The following is a 19390-nucleotide window of genomic DNA, read 5'->3' on the forward strand; positions in this document are numbered from 1 at the left end:
GTGTGTGTGTGTGCTAATTAAAAAGCAAGGCACTCTTTAGAGGAGCTGAGAAGCATTTCATAGGTCAACCTTCAGCATTGAATTGCAATGGCAGGATATTTTCACTAACAGGCAGACTTGTTACGAGATTTTATAGGCTTAATAAAACACATTTTATATCCCCTGTTGAAAGGGGGGGGGGCGGGTTTCAACGATAAACGAAATCATTGAGAGAAACATGTGCAAGGCCATCTACAAAATACATCAAACAATACAGAATTGCCTTATCTGAACACATGTACACAGATGCTGCATGTAGACGAACGTTTCACAGCTTCTGTACGTGTTCAATGACGCTATAAAGAGAAGACAATGTCAACATAATCCCAGCAGTTGTTGCAGTGAATATGAAAGTTTCAGCATTTATGCCCTACAGTTGAGTTGCAATCACTATGTGCAGTATTATTTCTGTGATTTCTGTCACTCATGGATTCCTAGAAAGCTGTTCCAGGCATCAAGAAATTGGATAAGACACGGGCCATTACATTATACTTCAGCCTTTAGGTTTGCAGTACCTGCTGTGGTCTGTAGGGAACAGACAGCAATACAACAGATCCAGATGCCCACGTCACCTATTTCGCTATATATATGGAAATATTACAAATGGGCCGACTGTCTGTTTTGCTTTGCACACATGAGAACACATCTGTAAAAGTGTGAGCTGCTTTTGTGTTCACAGTGAAGTACAAACCAATACAAAGTCAACATCCTGAACAGGTGTGAGGCACAAACAGAGAACAGAGCACGATGAGTTCTCCTACAGCTGTATTTCTCCACAGTGTTTTTAAATGAGTCAAGGAGACATACTGTACGTCCAGTGTTCCTGTGAAATATGAATCTGTTTCAACATGATTTTACAAAATGGTGATCCACTTTGTGACCTCCAGGCAACTCCTGGAGTACCAGGACTTCCTGGTGTGACCGGTCGCACAGGGGCCCCAGTAAGAATCTCTTTCATTATTTCACAACACAAAGTACCTTTTTTTATGTTGACTGTATCTCAACATGTTGTGAGTTCCTCATTCTTAAATTAATGCTTAAAAAAGGGATGCTGTTCTGTTTGCAGGGGCTTCTGGGTAGACCTGGGCCAATGGGCCAACTAGGAGGCAAAGGAGAAAGAGTAAGGTGTTTTAATATTCAAGCGTTTATCTACATAATGTAGGGAGTGTGTATGTCTTACGGGGGCTTTATCAACAATATACATTGGATGAATGTGTACTCATTATGACTGATTCAAAACTGTATGTTTGCTCATTTGCATTGCAAGTATTCGTGGCTCAAAGCCTGTAATAAATAAATGTGTTTTCCAGGAAGTATAAGTAACTTTGGAACTATATGTTTTTCCCCTTAAAATGTAGGTTTATCAAATATTTTGAATATAATTCAAGGCTTTTAATTATTGCTCATTTAATTATAGATATTTTTTTGTTGTCAGAGTTGGGAAATGAGGTTCCTTATCATTAGATTACATTAGCAGGGGACTGTGCTTGATAATCATTTCCATTCCCACATGTTTAACGATTCCTCTGGTTTGTGTTTGGTAGGGAAATGAAGGACCGACGGGCAGACCCGGGCTTCCAGGGCCTCCGGTAAGTTCCTCCCAAGAGCCAGATGGTGATAGCAAGTCTCAAACCCTCTGTTAAGGTCAACGATTCTATGTCGCCGTACATGTTCACTTAAATACAGTTTGTTGTTATTTTTCTTCACATTTAACCTTCTTCATTTTTAAGGTTACAGACTTAAAGCCGTGCATTCAACACAGCTGGCACATTGAAAGCATTTAATCATCCTGCTTTTCTCAGCGCTATGCAAAGATCTTCTTTTCCCATCACGTAAAGGTCAGAGACAAAACCTTGCCTCGGCAACAATTCCGACAGAAATAACCAACTTTTGCACTTATATTTTGCTCAGTCGAACAGTATTTAGTGTTACAAGAAACACAGAACTGACAAACAGGCACAAATATGACGGAACTGTGGCGACCTGCTCACTGGCATTGAATCTTGCTCGTACCCTTTAAAAGGCCAGTGAGTAAGCACTTCTTAAGACAAATCTATAATTCATCAGCCGTCCCCTTGAACCCCACCACACACCAACACCCAGGTCTCATAAACTGCAGTACGGGAGGACAGTGGATGGCTCAGTGGCCTGAAAAGGGCACAGGCATCCACTTGCTTCTAAATGAGAACCTTGACTCCTTCTACATGTACAAGAGCTGCCCTCTACCAATCGATCATGGGAAATAACATTCTTTTATGTTCTAATACTACCCAAGAAGATGCGATTACCTAGTTCTTCATACCCGGATTACTTTTAATCACTGTGCTCTTTTGTGTTTCTGAAATGCTTTCTTTCTCTGATGTTTCCCGATGTGCAGGGCAATGGGATGAGCAGCCTGTACAAGCTCCAGGTAAAGACTTTTCAAATGACTTCAACTCAGCGACACTGTCATTGTATGCACGTCACAGTGCCTTCAATCAAATCGGCAGAAAGGTAGTCTGCAGCTTGTGTTTGACCCACATTGTAAAATATATCGTCGTAACATTAAAACGATGTCTTTTCAGAGTGGTGGAGCTATTTTAGGACCCCCTGGAGCTCCCGGTGCTCCGGTAAGCATAATCATTGTTATGCCTGAAGCAAATCCTTTACAATGTTCTGTGGAGAGTCACAAGCACACAGGCACGTTGATACTGTACGAGCCGCAGAACATGGGAGAGCTGAATGACAAATACCCTGAGCGGCCCTCCAGTGTTATTTTTCGACTACCGAGTCCCTCTCACAGTCAATCATGTTCATTGAGAGCTGGTGTTTGGTGAAGGCCAAGAGGCTTCCTGACTGTCAAACAGGTGTTTCTGACCTGCCCCAGGACACACAACATCATTGATATGTAAAAACAGACTTAGAAGTTCAGTTGCAAAAAACTGAAGTGACCCGATTTGCTTATCAGCTCCCCCTGCTCCGCCTTATCAGACAGTTTATAATCTCGTCCAGTCTCCTGGGAGACATTCATTTACAGGCCCTGCCGGGATCCATCCACCAACACGAAAGGTGGAGGGGAAAATAGACACTCCAATATCCCCAGTGCACAATGCACATGAACCACAGCTCAATCCTGAGGAAGCTTCTCCCTCGACTGCATCCATTACAGGCCAACAGCTCCGAGAGCATCTCCATCGGTGTTAAGACGGACAAGAGGCCAAATGTATCAAGACTCCTTGTTTTGATTGTGTTGGAAATGTGGGAATGCTTTACTGAAAATGTAAACATGTATGACCAGTGTTTTGTTAAGCATGTGTGATAGCCAGACTGGATCATATGATCCTGATCATTTTAAATCTTGCTTGACAAAGACCGCAGTCTCAGCAGTGTCATATAACACCATGTCAGCGTGATTTACAGACAGAAATTGTGAGACAAGAGGAGCAATAATGAATGCTATAAATTTTTGATGACACTAACATACAGTACCCACATGTCATTTCAGACTATATTTATGATTTTTACGGGAGCGGTTGTCGCGTTCACGGGAGTAATCTGTCCCTTTTCTCTCTTTTCTAAGGGTCTCAAAGGAGACGAAGGACTTGCAGTGAGTAGAAGCTTTTCATTCTGGAATATATATATTTTATGAAATATTTGTCTATTTTTCTGAGTTCCCAGTTGCTTTCTCTCAATGTCTCCGTGGTTCTCCACAGCATAAGTCAATAAACCCTCAAGCCTGAACACTTAACCACTCGCAGTCGAGCTCCAACACACAGTGGAAAAATGATCATGTCTCCTGCAAATATGAAACCGCTGTACCATATTGTCTTGCCAGTGGGAACCTATGAACTCTTTCTGCACTTCAAATGCCCCCTACCTCCCCCCCCATACTGATGCCTGAAAACACTCCACGCAGACATGGAAACAATCCCACGGCATCAACTTGAATTCTTTATTCTCACGGGGCCAATTGCGTTTTTTTATTCTTTTGTTGCACAGTGATTTTTCACCAGGATGTTAATTTGACATTTTAATAAATTGTGTGAGCGGCTCCAGTGCTGTGGTGGAATTGCCCCAATCTGTCTCACAGCTGATCCTGTGGCTGGCCCACTCTCCCCTTACTCGCACTCGCTTATTCATGACAATCTACATGTGTGACAATTACCTGCACGATCCGTCTATGTCAGCACCGGTTGCCCCTCTCTTCTGTGTAACGGCATTTCTCCATGGCAGCTTGAGCAAGATGAGGTGGATAGAGGCCATCACTTGCTCGAGCACTAGTAGCAATGGGTCTCTAGTTTTAGTGTGGAAAGCACGTCTGATTCTGATTGTCAGATGGGGCTCTTTGTCATCCCGTCTATAGCAGGTGAGACAGCATGCGTCATAGGTCATGTGACATAATACACTCAGGTCGAAGTATTGTCCTCTGAGGATTATCTTCATATTGAGACATGAAGAGTATCAATATGTCACAGAGAATATCAAGAGGCAAGATGAAAATGTGCTCCTGCAGAATTTCATTGACTCGTCTTTACGTAGCTTTGGTCTGTCTGTGCTTGTTTAATGTTTACTGACGGCCTCATAATGATTCCACTTACGTCCCGGCAGCTCATCACCAAACAATAGCGTCATTCTTGTTTGTGAAAAGGGCAAACTACCAGCCCTCAGTCGATATCAGTTTCGTGACTTTTTTAGTCTTGACTCAGCCGGCGGTGTGCTTTTCTCTCATAGGGGGAACCAGGGGCCATGGGGTTACCCGGGCTTGAAGGGCTACCCGGTGCCAAGGTAAGCAACGGGATCAGCCCAGAGAAGCGTTTCATGATCTGCCGTGACCTAACCTGATTACACAGTGAGGGGAAGTGCTTTCTCTCTCCTTCTTCTCATTACAGAGCATTTCAAGATTGTGTGTCTGAAATGAGATTTCCAGCTACAAGTGTGAAAGTGAAACACACTATGGGTCCCTGTTGTAGTTATGAGTCAACTTAAGGGGAAAAATAATTGTGTTTGAAATTCAATCGCGGAATTTCAGATTTTAGATATCTGAACTTGATATGCAGTAAAACCACAGGAATTTGGAGCCAAAGCATTCATGCTGTTGGTCACCATCTTGCACAATTACAAAGCTAGTCCTGCATGCAACTTCCTCAATCGAAACTTGTTTGGAAAAGTTGCCACTGATTGACAGTGTGTGACTGCGTGTTTTCAGGGGTGGAACGTTCCAGTTTCTGTGACGTTCAGAGTAATTTATCCTTTTCGGGGAAATACTGTCAAAGGTGTGACATATGCAAAGTGTTTGCTGTTGAAATATGAAGACTGAAGTTCACAAGGAGGTTGTTTATCATAACTCCCTATTTGTGATTTTTTCAAAGGAGAGACTTGAGTTTTTAAGCGACAAAGACTATTTGCATTGCATTTGTCCAAACAGTGAGAAAGCCCAAGAAGACCATTAGAACACGTTTTAGGCCGTTTCTGACATCATTATCTCTGCGTCTGCTTGACAGTGATGTATGTGTATTGTTTATGTATTGTGCATGTCATTTATCTGAAACGTCTGCAATGTTTCCTTCAGGGTGATAACGGTTTGCTCGGTCCACCTGGGATACAAGGTTCTCCAGTAAGTTTTTTTTAAATTATTTTTTCACAATTTACGCAGACTCACTTTCCTCCTTGATGTATCATCTGGGTTGTTCAAGTCTGCTGCTGGCAACAATTCGATGATGTTTCACAATGCACACAGACTAACAACGATCAAAACAGAAGTGCCATAACACAACACTACTTTGATTAATAACTCGGAATAACACAACACTACTTTGATTAATAACTCGGACGTTTACTTGTGGTCTGTTCAGTGGATTTCCTGTGGAGCTATAGTAAGCTGGTTGGTATATTATAAACTGGAGGCTGCAGAGGTGCTGTAGATAGGACACCATTGAGGACCTGTCAAACGCGGTCTGTTCTCTTCCCATGTTGTGATTGACAGGGGAAGCCCGGCACTCGTGGAGAGCCAGGGATCCCAGGAGAGCCGGTGAGCCTCAGCCTCTAACTCTCTTTGAGCTGTCAATCCACGTGTCATTCCTTTGTCATGGCAGACTGACACATCGGCTATCTCTGTTCTCCGACAGGGTGAGAGGGGGCCGCTCGGAGAGACAGGATTTCCAGGGCCCGAGGGACCCCAAGGTGTTGCTGTAAGGATGCTACATGAATTATGTTGCTTTTCCCAATAAAATCAGGACTAACTGTTGCAACAGCACCTTCCGGTAATGCAGGCTGGAAGTACATCAGGGCTTTGAGTAACACACTGCTCCTTTATCAACAGTTGCTTTCACCATGATATGAGAGAGAGAAAAAGCTTGATTCGAGGACAATATGGATAAATATGTACGTTAGCGACCACTTGTCCTGTAGATGATTGCGATCCTCTCTGCAATTACCATCAGAGATGTAAGCGCACAATGGAACAGTGTTCGCACAGCAATCAGGATCATTATCCCTCGGTTGAGATATCTCATTAGCTGTGGAGATGACTAGGAGTGCAACAGTGCTGATCCAATCGAAGGTGGGAGCTGATATAAAATGTCTTTGTTTGTGTTGCACTCCTTGAGCAGGGGAGACCTGGAAAAGATGGAACTCCTGGATACAAGGTGAGTTGTGCAAATCCCCTTATAGAAAGTGCTTTACATCAGCCGAGCTGCGGAAAGATGGCACAGCAGATTTGTATCCCCCCCCCCCCCCCCCCTCTCTAGCTACAGCATCCTGAGTGCATTAAACCGATTTGCATATTTGAGATTTTAATGATAAAAACGAAATGGAATGCTGCAGATTTAAGGCGATGTTGACTTTTAGACTTTTTACACTAATTGTAGAGTTAATGCTGTCAGGCAATGATAAAATGTTTGTAGCTAATAGAGGGCAGCAGACACTTAGATTAAATACGTGTTTTCCTGCCTGATGAACCGGGCTAAAATTGAAACAAATACTGCAGCAAAGTCTGCTTCATGGTGACTGATCAAATATATTACACGCTATTTACACAGAATCACACAGAATGGGCTATGCTTTGGCTATGCTGTTTTGCTGTCTGATTGGCATCATGTTTTGCACCTTAATGACAACTCCAACAGTTCATTGTTTGCTTATTATTATTAATATTATTCCACCAAACTATCAGCATTGCATGAAGCCCTTGGACAGCTTCACCCTCATGTCTTGCTGCTATAGCTCCTGACTTTTTGGTGGGGCAACAGTGCCACCTAGCAGGTGGCTTTGCTCCTCTACCCAGACTCCGTGCGCACTGCTTTGAGGTTCAATATAATGCTCGGGGAAGCACATTTCAGTGGGCAAGATGATAGATTTAAGCCTCCCATCAGGCATTGGGGAATACAGAGTACTGCAGATTAAAGCAGGCAGGGGAGAACAGCATCACAAAGGGATGCCCATTTTAGAACCACATCATGCCAGATTGTCTTTTGCATGGCTCCTGTAATCCAGTAAGGAAATTGATACAAAGATGCTCCCGGGGGTATTGCTGCACGGTGAAAGGGAAGCAATGAGGAGTGACAGGGAGGGATTGGAAGACACAAGGCGTTGTGACATGAAGCCTGGGACAGGTACTTTCTCTCCCAGCTCCCCCATACAGTAGAGACAGCTGGCGGGGAAGCAGGCGTTTCACAAACGAAAGCAGCAGTGATGCAGAGAAGCCGTGACATTGCAGAAGGTGAAACACTGTACAGGGAGATATTATACAAGCGGTGCACCTGAGCTGAGTAAGAAGCAATCAATGCACAGTTATTTGAAATGTGTACGTTTCTCAAAGTCAAGTAATTCGGGAAAAGCTTGCTCGCAGTTATTTCTTCAGGCAACAGAACAGAAACTTCTATAAACGCCAATATGATGGGTTTAAATACTAGAAATATCTGCTTAATATCTACAGAGTATTTTGTGTGCCTCTGCATGTTACTGAACACCAATGCTTTGTGTGTAGTGGGTGAAAAGCTTCGAAGTCATCTTCATTTCTTTTTCTAATGATTTAGTTGTTACTCCTTTACCAACAATGTCTTAAAACACGTGTCTCTGCTTTTTCTAAAGGGATCAACAGGTGTAACAGGGGACAGAGGATCCAAAGGAGAACGTGTAAGCAGCATCATTACTAAAAAGAAGCTGTACTTGTGACTCAGACTATAATGCACAAAAAAAGGTTTTGATGAACAGTCATGAAAGTCTTCACTTCAGCACAAACACGACTAATCCCCACAAGCACGTAAGCAGTAGATAAAGGCATTTAACGCTCGGCGCAGTTTCCTGTTGTATTTGCAAGGCAAAATTAAAGAGCTCCGTCACACTCACGCAGTAATCGTTTTGCAAACAGAGAATGCAAAATGAGGCTTTTAGCTTTATAGTTGGCAACATGAGCTCAGGAGTCAGGCTGGGAAATAGTGAAATGCAGTTGTCATTGTTGTACTGCAAAACTCAACGGCTCGGCCAGTGCGTCCATCATATGAAGCTGAGAGATGTCTGGGCTTCCTCACTGCAGGGTGATCCAGGGATTCCTGGAGAAAGAGGTGTTCAAGGCGAGAGGGGTCGCGCAGGAGATTCCGGACAGATCGGACCGCTAGGTCATAAAGGAGATCCTGGCCCCCCAGGACATTTGGAGACCGTAAACCTCTTGGTGAGTTGTACATTTGCAGATACCACCGATAACAAGAAGAGTATCCCCCCGCCGCATGATTAAAACCTTTATCAGCCTACTTCCTCCCTGAGCTTGTGTAACTAGTTCAGTTCTCGTTCCCTGTATGAAAAAATGCTGCAGCTACAGATTTCTGCATGAAACATCAAACGAGGCTGTGCAAGGGAGGCTGCTGTTCTCCTCCTGCTCAGCGCTTCCCACTCCACAAGCAGGCGCAGCAGAAGGTCAGAGAGGGAGGAATATGGAGACAAGAGAGAGAAAAAGACAGAGATATGTGGGCGTGCCTAGAGCTCTGCGGAGCAGTGAAAACACCTCTTAAGCACAGACGGATTCCGTTTTATACCTCGCTGGATTTGAGGCACAGATGTGATATTATCATGCAAGGTAGTATTTCGCCGAATAGTGTTACTACTCCCAGAACCCAAAAGCACAAATTCAGAAGCAGCTAAGCGTCCACAATCCTTTTAATCAGTCACAATCCAGGAAGGCAAAACAGCTGAGGGACAGACTTTAACCAGTAATCAGGCAGGCAGAATTCAACTTGATCAAAATGAAATTCAAAAAAAGAATTGAGTGACTGATGAGGATAATGAGGTCCAGGCGTGGACATTGGCAGGTAGGCTCAGGTAGGAGGACTTGAGGTGATAGCAGGGCAGATGAGGCAATGACGGGAGAGTGAGTGATCTCTCCTCCCTGTTGTTGTTTTCAACACAGATGCTCTGTAGTGCAGGTATTTTAGTTGAGAAAGCTGCCTCCTCTGTATCTCCTCTGCTGCCAATTCGCTGTGAACAAAGATTTGTTTGTCTTCTTCTCCACTGCACACACACAGGGTGATCCCAGCTTCATGGAAGAACTCAAAATGTTCATCAGAAAAGAAGTACTGAGGGTCTTCGAAGGTAGAACATTTTCCCGAATGACATTTTTCTGTTTTTTCTGGGGTTTTTTCTGCATTCTGACTGTGAATTTTTGATTTTTCTTACCTTGTAGAGAAGCTATCGAGCACTGCCGTGCAGCAGAAGACACCTGCAGGGATCTTGGCTTCACAAATCCACGGGCCTCCAGGACCTCCTGGAAAAGACGGATTACCAGGAACGCCAGGAGAGCCCGGACCTCCTGGTACTCATGGTAAGAGCTCAGGCTGCCAGACTGAGCTGCTGGATGTGAACACCACCCTGGAAAAAAAAAAACCCCACTCCCGTTAAAATATGAAATGCAAATAACACTGATGTTAAATCCACCAATTAGTCCAACTACCATGTAGCTGGAGCGCACCTATTTAAAGCAGGCAGCATTTACTACTGCGTACACAGAGCTGCAGGTTGACATGAACCACAACATCCATCACTTAAATATGTTTTCCTGTACATAAAAAGTTGGTTTGGAGCTGGATCAGGATGGGGGAAGCAGTATAGGTTGATACGTGTGTTTTGTAGGGATTCATGGCGATTTTTCTCTTGCTTGGACCCGTATATCATTGCAGACTGAGGGGCGGGGAGCAGAGGAAAGGCCAGGAGTGTGGTGCACAGCGGCTCTCTTGGAAATATGAAGACAAACGAAGAATTGACTGTGAATAAGAGACAGTATTATCAATGTGGACAGGAAAGAGGCCCAGTATTGATACCTCACTCCGGGAAAGAAAGCTTCTACAGTAGAAAAGGAGCCTAGTCAGGAAAGAGGGTGGACGTTCTTTATCTGACTGCTCATTCAGCACTAACGGTTTGCTGGTCGGGCTTTATGCCTCATCCTTTGCTGAGAATTGTATTGTGTCCGCAGCAGAACTACGACGTCTTTAACTTTTGAAGAGGAGGAGTGTGTTAACGTGTTGTTGCAGATCAAAGCACCACTGCGTTGGCCTTTCTCTTTGTATCTACCTCACATTATTCAAGACCATTTACATTTTTAACCCACTGCTGTAACATAAAATGCTGCTTTCATTCATGGATAATGCAGTTAAAGTAGGCAACTACTCGACTATGAATATGTGTGCTGTGTTAATGCCATTTGCATTACACGTCTTTTTGTTCAGCTTGTTTTTTTAATGCTTCCAACGAGTGTTTTATCGGTGATTCTTAATGCAGCTTTGCAATAAATATTTATTGAAAACAAAAAAAGGAAAGTTTTTTTCCCCCTTGATAAATCTAAAATTCAACAACTTCTTAATTTTTTCTTTGTTGACTTGTGCCTCAACTCAGCTGGGGAGAGAGTTTGGGGTAATATTTCCTCATTATTTCTCGTCATCCTCTGCTGGAGACTGTGCTCCTCAGGAATATCCAACTTGACTTCTTTATGGAGAAGAATAACCCCTCTGTTGAATTATTATTGTTTTTTTTATCCTCATGGTTTGATTTCACATGGTTGAGTGCTCATTGATCATTCTATTCATCTTTTATATTTGAGAGCGTAGTGACAAAACTCACTGTTAGTTATGGTGTTTTAAGTGCATTTCATTAATTCAGCATTTTGTTGTTTTTAACATTCATTTTTAATTTTGTATGTCAGTGCATTCTGTATATTTATTGTTACTGACTGAAACCAAGTGTCTGTTATTATATCAGCCCATAATCTCTGCTTTGTGCTGGAACATATCAGTAAATATCCCACAGTAATTGGTCTTTGATGGAGGAGCAGCTCAAAAAAAGGTGTTTTTTTTTTCTTTTTCTTTTGTAAGGCATCGCATGAATATTTAGATGTTTCTGCAATCCTATCAATCAAGCATGGAAAACCACTCTGTGGCAATATTATTTTCGATGAACATATTGTGTCCATTACTGCCCCCAAGAAAACAATTGGTTTCTACCAAGTGCAGACCCAGGGTGGCATTTTCGATTTATCAGAGTCCACATATCCAGCGTGCCACCCAACCTTATTGCCCTGTGTGCTATTCAGCATTTTTTTGCTTAAGGTACAGGGCTATTTTCTCCATGGATCGTCTCCTTACCCTGAATGAATGCCCCAAGCTCTGTGAGTGTTGAAAGAAGTCTCATTATCGTGACAATGTGTGGCCAGACCCTCTCTCTTTGAAACTCGGTTTCGGAGCATTCATAAGCCTTTTTTTTTTCTTAGATTTTCCTCTGACACGTAAGCGTTGGAGCGTTTACCCCTTTGGGCCGGGCGCTGCGATGCTTGATACTCCTGTCAATGTTTCTGATGCACTCTATGCAACCGCTGGTCCTGACACTCCATTACTTTAAGTGCCTCATGGGGATATATTTTCACAGCCCCTCAAATTCGTACTTGTATGCTGCTGTTTGGAACTGGAAAGACTCCCAGGCTTTGCATGGAGTGAGAAAGCCTTTGAATAACGTGTTTGTGAGCATATTGTTACAATCAATGCACTTGTTGGCCTGACTTGAACATACTCATTTCTCTTCAGCCTTAAGCATGTTGTTGTGTTCATCTCTGCTTGTTCAGTCACATGAGAGGTTATCATGCAGCAGCCAGTCCCCATCATAGAAAATACACAATGTTTTAACCCAAGATGATTTGGGTCAAACAGAACAAAAGGCGTCATGATCATGTTCATGTTTTATCCAGTGAAGTACACGTCTGGGTTTAGTTTTCATGAATAGACGTGACTGTTTCCTGCATCTGTGGAATGGAAACATCTTTTTTACTCTCTGAATGCCTTTAGTGACCCACATATCTGACCTGCGATTGAAAAAAAAAGCGTCTTTGCTCTTTTTTTTAATTACTATTCAAAGACGTGCGCTTGAGGTCCTGTTGTTGACGGGAAGCCGTACAAGCTCGCAACGCCTCCTTCTTGGAGCACGAACTTAAAGATGGCTCGTTTAATGATGAACATTTGGACAGGATATCAGTACGTCTTTCATTATTCAGACATCTGGGATTGAAACTTGGAATCCAGAATAGCCCGTTTACATCAACAAAAAGTGCAGACTTGATGCCTGACCGTGCCATCGTATTGATGATATATCATCAATAAAGCTAATGAAGCTGTTCGAGTCCCTGGACAGATATAAGAGAATCCTTATTTTGACAGTTTTGACTTTAACATGTTTTGACATTTGAACTAATCTCACTAATTGTGCCAACACACGCACTCCGTAAACACGCCCGCCCCCACAGCTCTACTTCATCTTCTGCTACAGTATTTCTTTGCTCAGCCAGAGTTTTGTGTCTGTCCTCAGGGTACAGGGGTCAGAAAGGAGAACGAGGTCAGCTCGGTCTGGGGTTACCAGGAGACACAGGATCCACGGGGCCGCCAGGTAAGAGGCATCTTCTTTAGTACGATGTGATGCATGCATTTGAAGTATGTGGTCAAACGGAGGCTTGATCTATTGCTTGAGCAAACGTGTAGAAAGTAGAATGTAAGGAGTAAAACAGTGGAAAGCGTATCTGAAAATTGTGTGAGTCAGCAACATGCATCAGCGAAGATGTTGGTGGACTGGTGTTTCATGCTCTTTTGTTTTCCACTGGTGATTTTTTACTAAACTGCATGAATTATTAATACAACTATTACTTAAACTGTCCCCATTAATGTGTAGATTAACAATGGATCAGATGTGTGTAGAGTAGAAAGGGTCATTCATTGTGTTGAACCCCAATACATTAATTCTTTAAATCTTAATTCTACACCTAGGATTTAACAGTACTCAAAGTTTAAAGATAACATGATTTGAAGGATTTTTAAGATATTTTTGGACTGCCACTTAACCATCAGCCAGAGTAAAACATAAGGAAGTATTTGTACCTGTATAAAATAGCACACGCTTCATTCACAGTCTGCATCGCCCTCCTCCACATCTACTGCTGTTCATCAGATTTTAGGACCTGGCCACCCAAGGGCGGGAAGAGTAGCCAATCTCACTGTGATGAGAACTTTGGTTGTGTCAAGTCTCATACCTCAAATTCTATTTAACATCTCATATTGGAGATAAACGCAACTCCCAGATGACATTATGTTGACATTAAAACTCTGAACGCTGCTGTGACACAAATAGACTCTCAACAGAGGACGAAATGCTGCAATGACGTCCGTTCTGTAAAGTAACAGCTCCGCTTGGTGTTGTCCTCATCAAAAGTTTCCCTGACCAAAGCTGTCAGCCTGTCCCCTGCTCCTGTGAGCTCAAAAATAACTCCCCCGTGCCCCGGTGGAGCGATGAGAAGTGGAATACTTGACTTTCAGCCTGTGACAGGAGTGTATCACTGAACCTAAAGTCACCCATCCAACTATGTGCGTAATGCATGTGTCGGGCAAAGGGAACTTGGCTGTAGCTCCTCTTTAAAGGACAAATCACGGCTGTTAAAAGACATCTTCTCCAGGAATAGTGACAGGAAGAACCTTTTGGCACAACTGGCGGGGGGTTACACTTCAGCTGGATCTTGGAACGAATTTAAAAGTTTGAACAAACTGCCACAGTGTCTGGCCACTGCTTTGGCTCACTTCCTATCGTCCCTGTTCAACAGAAGATTATTTTTTACCAACCAAACTTTCTGTCTCTCGGCCATTGTAATGAGCTCGTACCCCGTGAGTTCCACATAGAGCAGGCTCCCCGTGGACCACCGGCAGGTTCATGGAGACTGCGACAAAGTAAATCACATACGGGGGATTTTCCAGTGTTGTTGGTTCCCATTACGACACTGGCGACAAGACTGGGAGCATCTCAGTGAATGACAGCTGCTGTGATATATGTGAGAGTGACCACCATCGCCTCTCGCTGTCTTTTTTTCCCCTGGGCTCTTTGTACCCTGATAGAAGCTATGCTCGCCGGCGGTGCATTAACTCTGTGCAATAGCTAATTAGCAGAGTTGAGCTAGCAGCTGGAAGAAGCCACCTAGACACAGGGGAGGGAAGCATTTTTGATAATGATTGTGCACCTTTGCTCCGCTACCACCACAGCACTGTGGAGAGTTTGTGTGCGAGCAGTTAAGCAGGAGATGGATGTGGCAGTAACGAAAAGGGCATGTTGTGTTTTCAGAGGGAGGAAAAGGACAAGGCTGTACCGGTACTTGCAATTGCTTTTGTATAAACTGTAGAGGGCACAGGGCTCCCCCGAGCTGTGACTGGTCTGATTGATGTAATGGACACCTTGCTGGACTGCAGTGGGGAGATTTTCTTTTTATCATAGGCTTACGTGTTAGCTGTGTTGTATGGACAGTATATGAGAAGCAAAGTGGACACCTTTGCCACTTCAGCAAGCTGTTGCTAAGTAACGTGAGATACTAATGTCTCATCTGCCGTGATGACCTCACCGTTTTGGAGAATGAGGAAACGTACCTTCTCTGTCCTAACAGTGAAATTAAAGAATTGGTTATTTATCTGCACCAGGAAGATGCTTGCATGAGTCGGTAGAGTGTCCACGGCTAATCTCACATTCTGCTGCATGGAACTGCATTATGTTTTGTTATGTCTGCCGGCCCAAGGGCTTTCTCAAAGCACCTATTTATTGCTCGTTTTAAGCTGCCATTGATTGCCTGCCGGCTCCTCACTTACTATCTGAGGTGGATATAAAGCAGACTGTAGCCTTTTGAATTAAAACCAGTCATATATAATATAATATATACTTTAATGCAATATATCACCCTACTGAAATGTGATAAAGTGCAGCCCGGCTCAGGAATTAATAATGACTAATTCTCTGTCAAGGCCCTCCTGGGATCACTACTCAGGGCCCACCTGGCTCTCCGGGGCCCCGTGGACCTCAAGGGACATGCGACTCCAGTGACTGTCTCCTTCCACCCCTCTGAACCCAGCAGAGGATGTTCCAAGTGCTGGCGTCCAGCTCAGTGCTGCAGCCACAGAGCAGGATCCGGTCGGCCTCGCTTCCTCAGCTCTGGTTTATCGGACAGACTCACAACTGACCTCTTTTGATCACTTCACAACAGCATTTTGCATGCAGTCAGGATTATTCTTTGATGGGTTTTGTTTTGAATGACAAAGAAAATCTTTTGAGGGTTTTTCTTTATTTTGCAATGCTGTACTTTAAAGTTATTTCTTGCTTTCACATCCCCTACTGTTATGTAATTCATTCCTTGTCAACTCTCATTATGTCTTTCAAGACCATGAAATGACTTTGTTTCATCAAGTTCAGTCCTGTCAAAAAAACATGATCTTAATTATTTGTTTGCCTCCTTAATGGGCGTGCCTTTTCACTCTTCTGTCCTTATTTGGATTAAGCCAATGTGCTGGCAGAAGGGACATCTCACATCTATGTGTGTGTGTGTGTGTGTGTGTGTGTGTGTGTGTGTGTGTGTGTGTGTGTGTGTGTGTGTGTGTGTGTGTGTGTGTGTGTGTGTGTGTGTGTGTGTGTGTGTGTGTGTGTGTGTGTGTGTGTGTGTGTGTGTGTGTGAGAGAGAGAGAGAGAGACAGCGCGAGAAAGAGATGAGCTGAATGAATATACTTGTTTTATGTGGAGGTGTGAGAAAATATTAGATTTTTGAAAGTCCTTATGCAACCAAAGTGCATCAGATGTGTCTGATATGGAAATTATTTATTAGAAGCGTGTTCTTCAAGAATGTACGTAAAGATGGAAACACTAAATGTCATAAATGTAGCATGGATATTCAGTATTGTTATTACTAGAAGTTGGATTAATGCATTTCTGGATGACTGATATGCATTATCACTGACACATTTACATTGTGCATGATCCATTTTTTCAAAGAATCTGCAGTATAATCATTGACACAGATGTCCCGTCTGTCTGTTGTCTGTCGGTTGCGTGTCGGTACTGACCGCCATATCTTTTGTGGTACAAAAACCCACAGCTCGTACTTTTTGTCTGAAACTACTGTGTTTGTAATACATCGAGGGCAGATTTGAAGAATGTACTTTAAATGTTGTGTTTATTTAACGAGTGTGACGTGACCTCACATTCACCTCTACTGTTGGTTTATTCTGAAGAGAAGTTGAATGAGTGATTGTGATTTTTCTTTTTTTCTTCCTGTCTAATGGGGCCTGTAATGGGACCTGACAATACAATTACATAAGCAATTTGTCATTGCAATGATCTGATAAGGTTCTCACTTATATTGTCACTGTGTGTGTGTGTGTGTGTGTAGGTGTGTGTGTGTGTGTGTGTGTGTGTGTGTGTGTGTGTGTGTGTGTGTGTGTGTGTGTGTGTGTGTGTGTGTGTGAGATGGTGGTGATTAACATTTACTGTTGACATGGTGTTGTGTATGATGATTGCTCTGGTTTATTTGTATATTTATGATTTTCAGCCACAAAAAGGAAATCGGACTACTTCACTACAACTTCAGACTTTTTGCTTTTGGTGTGCTCATTATTTCATTCTCGTACTTGAACCTTCTCATTGTTTTAACAGTATCATGGTCTACATCCTGGTTTTTCACTCACTGACCAGCGTGTGTCACGATGTATAGTCTCGCGGTTTGGATTTATTTATTTGCTATAAGAGGTTTTAAAGCCATTTTAATGTTCTCAACTAATTTCAGAAGGTTTTGAGTCAACTTTACCAAAAAGTAAACTTTATAATCACGCTAAACATTTAACTTTTCTATATTTTCTTAAAGCTTTTTATTTTTAGCGCTGTTTTAATGAGTTTTGACTCAAAGGCTTTCATTTTACTTCTAAGTGTCCTGCTGTGATTAATGTTTGAAAACGTCGGTGGGTGTATATCTGACATTTTGTGCCGTTATAAACTTGGTTCTTCCTGTATATCATCCGTTAAGATCTGTTTGACACTTTTCTTTTTTTACTTCACCATATTAACATCATAAAAAGTCGTCAGGCTTCTTTTACACATATGAATCAAGAGTATTTTTTCTCAGCATGCAGGCTTGGTTTTATCTCTGTCCCTGTGAGTGGGTCTAATTTCAAATGGGTATTGAATCAAATGTCTGCTGCTGCTTTCATTTGTGAGTTTAAAGAGCCCCCTGCTGGACACGCAGCATTCATTTTCTCATTGCTTGTAATGTGAATGGAAAACAATCTTTCTTTGGGTTATAGGCAACATAAAATCCCCTCCTTTTATTGGCTTCTGCCCTTTCGTCATGCCAATTTAATATTTGTTGTAATGGCTTCCCCTTGGAGAGAATAACGCCGACCTTGACCAAATTCAAATGAGGCAGCATCAGTGGACTAATGTGATCTGAACTTTTTGGTGTACTGTTGAGAGCAACTCTGCGCATATTGAATTGAGCTTGAATTGATATTGATGTGCGCCGGTTTGTGACTTCAATTTTGCTCAACTCTATGATAACTAGGGAGGACACAAGATGCCCACTAATGTCACAGCCCACTTCACTAGCAATTTGGTGCCAGCCAGTTTTACATCGCTCCGAGTTCAAATCCATTCATTCTAAGTGTGAAATGTTAGATGAAAGCAAACTGAGAAGATGGAGGTTGGAGCATCCTTCAAATTGAGTGACGTTAAACATCCAAAGATTGGCTTGTCAAATGAGGCAAAAGTCCTTTGAAACAATATGTGTTGTACTTTATATTTCATTATTGCTTTTTTTTATTATTGTAATGTAAGTTGATCCTGCTGCAGCATAAAATAGAATCTTGTAAATGAGCTTGTAATGAGGGGGAATGTGGATCAGCCTCTCAGCACGGTCCCTCGGATTAAAAAGGTCTGCCTGCTGCTCTCAGTGTAACTCCTCCCTGCTCCTCTGTAAGCTCATGTCCTGCTGTGGGACTTGAATGTGTGTTTTTGAAAAGTCTTTGTTCCGTTTAATATCTACCTCAGTCTTGGTTTACCACATGTCGACACGATTAGCCATTTTAGAGAAGAAAAAAAGAAAAGAATACAACACAAACTGTTGCCTTTAACTGAAAAAAAGTAATCAATACCTCATCTGTATGTAGAAACAGACAGTCCTGGATGTTGACATCGGTGTGCTGCAGGTCGACTTACTGGACTTTCGACAAAAAATAAGGGGAGCGCTGATCTAGTGTGTGTGTGTGTGTGTGGTTACCAGGTATCAGAGGTTATATTTTACACCTTTCTTTGCAGCATCTTTTATTTACACTGATTAATGGCACCTGCCTTACCTGTGTGCAATAAATGTTATTCAGTGCTTTATTTCCTGTGTTCTTGTGTTTTTGGGCTCTAACACAACCTGGCTTACAGGTTTCTTGTTTTTACAAGTAAAATGTATTTTATGATACACTTTGTTTGTTGAACGGCAGTTATATATATATATATCTATATATATTTAATATTAAGTTAGTGTTAACAACATGAACGTCTTTAAGAAGTTATATCATGTGAAAAAATATATTTTTTTCATTGTCTAACCAAGACTTTACTTTTCAGTTGTCTTTAAAATTAAAATAAGTTTTTTAAACATTAATGAAAATGTAAAAATATGTTTAAATGCTATTCTGAATGAAGGTTTAAAGTTGATTCTTGACCTTGGAAACAGCTTTTGACGAAAATAATCCCGCCTTAAAGTACAGTTAAAATTGGACTTTTCGCATCAAATGATCTTCATCAGCAGATGGAGTTTGTCCAGTTGTCATGGAAATGTAGATGGAAGACAGTAGATTAGACTGGACACCCTTGAGCTGCTCCAAAAAGATGGATATGAGCATCTACATTTCAACAATCTGCTGATGAAGATCTTGTGATATGATCGAAAGCTCCAGAGCAGCTAGTAAACGGATCGTGAGGTGAGATTGTTTCGTCAACTGTGATATCTTTGTTTTTATTTTCGGTTTTAGAAAAACTACTGAGAACTTCAATTTTGCATTTGCTCATA

At 42.3% G+C, this 19390-nt stretch overlaps 1 protein-coding gene across 7 annotated transcripts in view; it reads left to right on the forward strand.

The window, feature by feature from the left end:
• The window catches only part of LOC306785781 (uncharacterized protein), a 97177-nt gene extending 77886 nt beyond the window's left edge, over positions 1–19291 (forward strand). For 4 of the 7 annotated variants that reach the window (XM_079280266.1, XM_079280269.1, XM_079280268.1 and 1 more), the window contains 17 exons: positions 927–980; positions 1106–1159; positions 1584–1628; positions 2417–2449; positions 2604–2648; positions 3599–3625; positions 4750–4803; positions 5588–5632; positions 6002–6046; positions 6144–6206; positions 6627–6662; positions 8107–8151; positions 8552–8686; positions 9534–9600; positions 9692–9829; positions 12853–12930; positions 15312–19291. In XM_079280266.1, coding sequence (XP_079136392.1) covers positions 927–980; positions 1106–1159; positions 1584–1628; positions 2417–2449; positions 2604–2648; positions 3599–3625; positions 4750–4803; positions 5588–5632; positions 6002–6046; positions 6144–6206; positions 6627–6662; positions 8107–8151; positions 8552–8686; positions 9534–9600; positions 9692–9829; positions 12853–12930; positions 15312–15412 — 1065 coding nt within the window. In that variant the 3' untranslated portion in view covers positions 15413–19291. Of the gene's footprint in view, positions 1–926; positions 981–1105; positions 1160–1583; positions 1629–2416; positions 2450–2603; positions 2649–3598; positions 3626–4749; positions 4804–5587; positions 5633–6001; positions 6047–6143; positions 6207–6626; positions 6663–8106; positions 8152–8551; positions 8687–9533; positions 9601–9691; positions 9830–10184; positions 10745–12852; positions 12931–15311 lie in introns of those variants that run through there. The other 3 variants (XM_079280270.1, XM_079280271.1, XM_079280272.1) reach the window with 3 other exon arrangements.
• Positions 19292–19390: the final 99 nt, after the last annotated feature.

Source organism: Melanostigma gelatinosum (assembly GCF_949748355.1).
Source record: "Melanostigma gelatinosum genome assembly, chromosome: 12".
NCBI lineage: Eukaryota > Metazoa > Chordata > Actinopteri > Perciformes > Zoarcidae > Melanostigma > Melanostigma gelatinosum.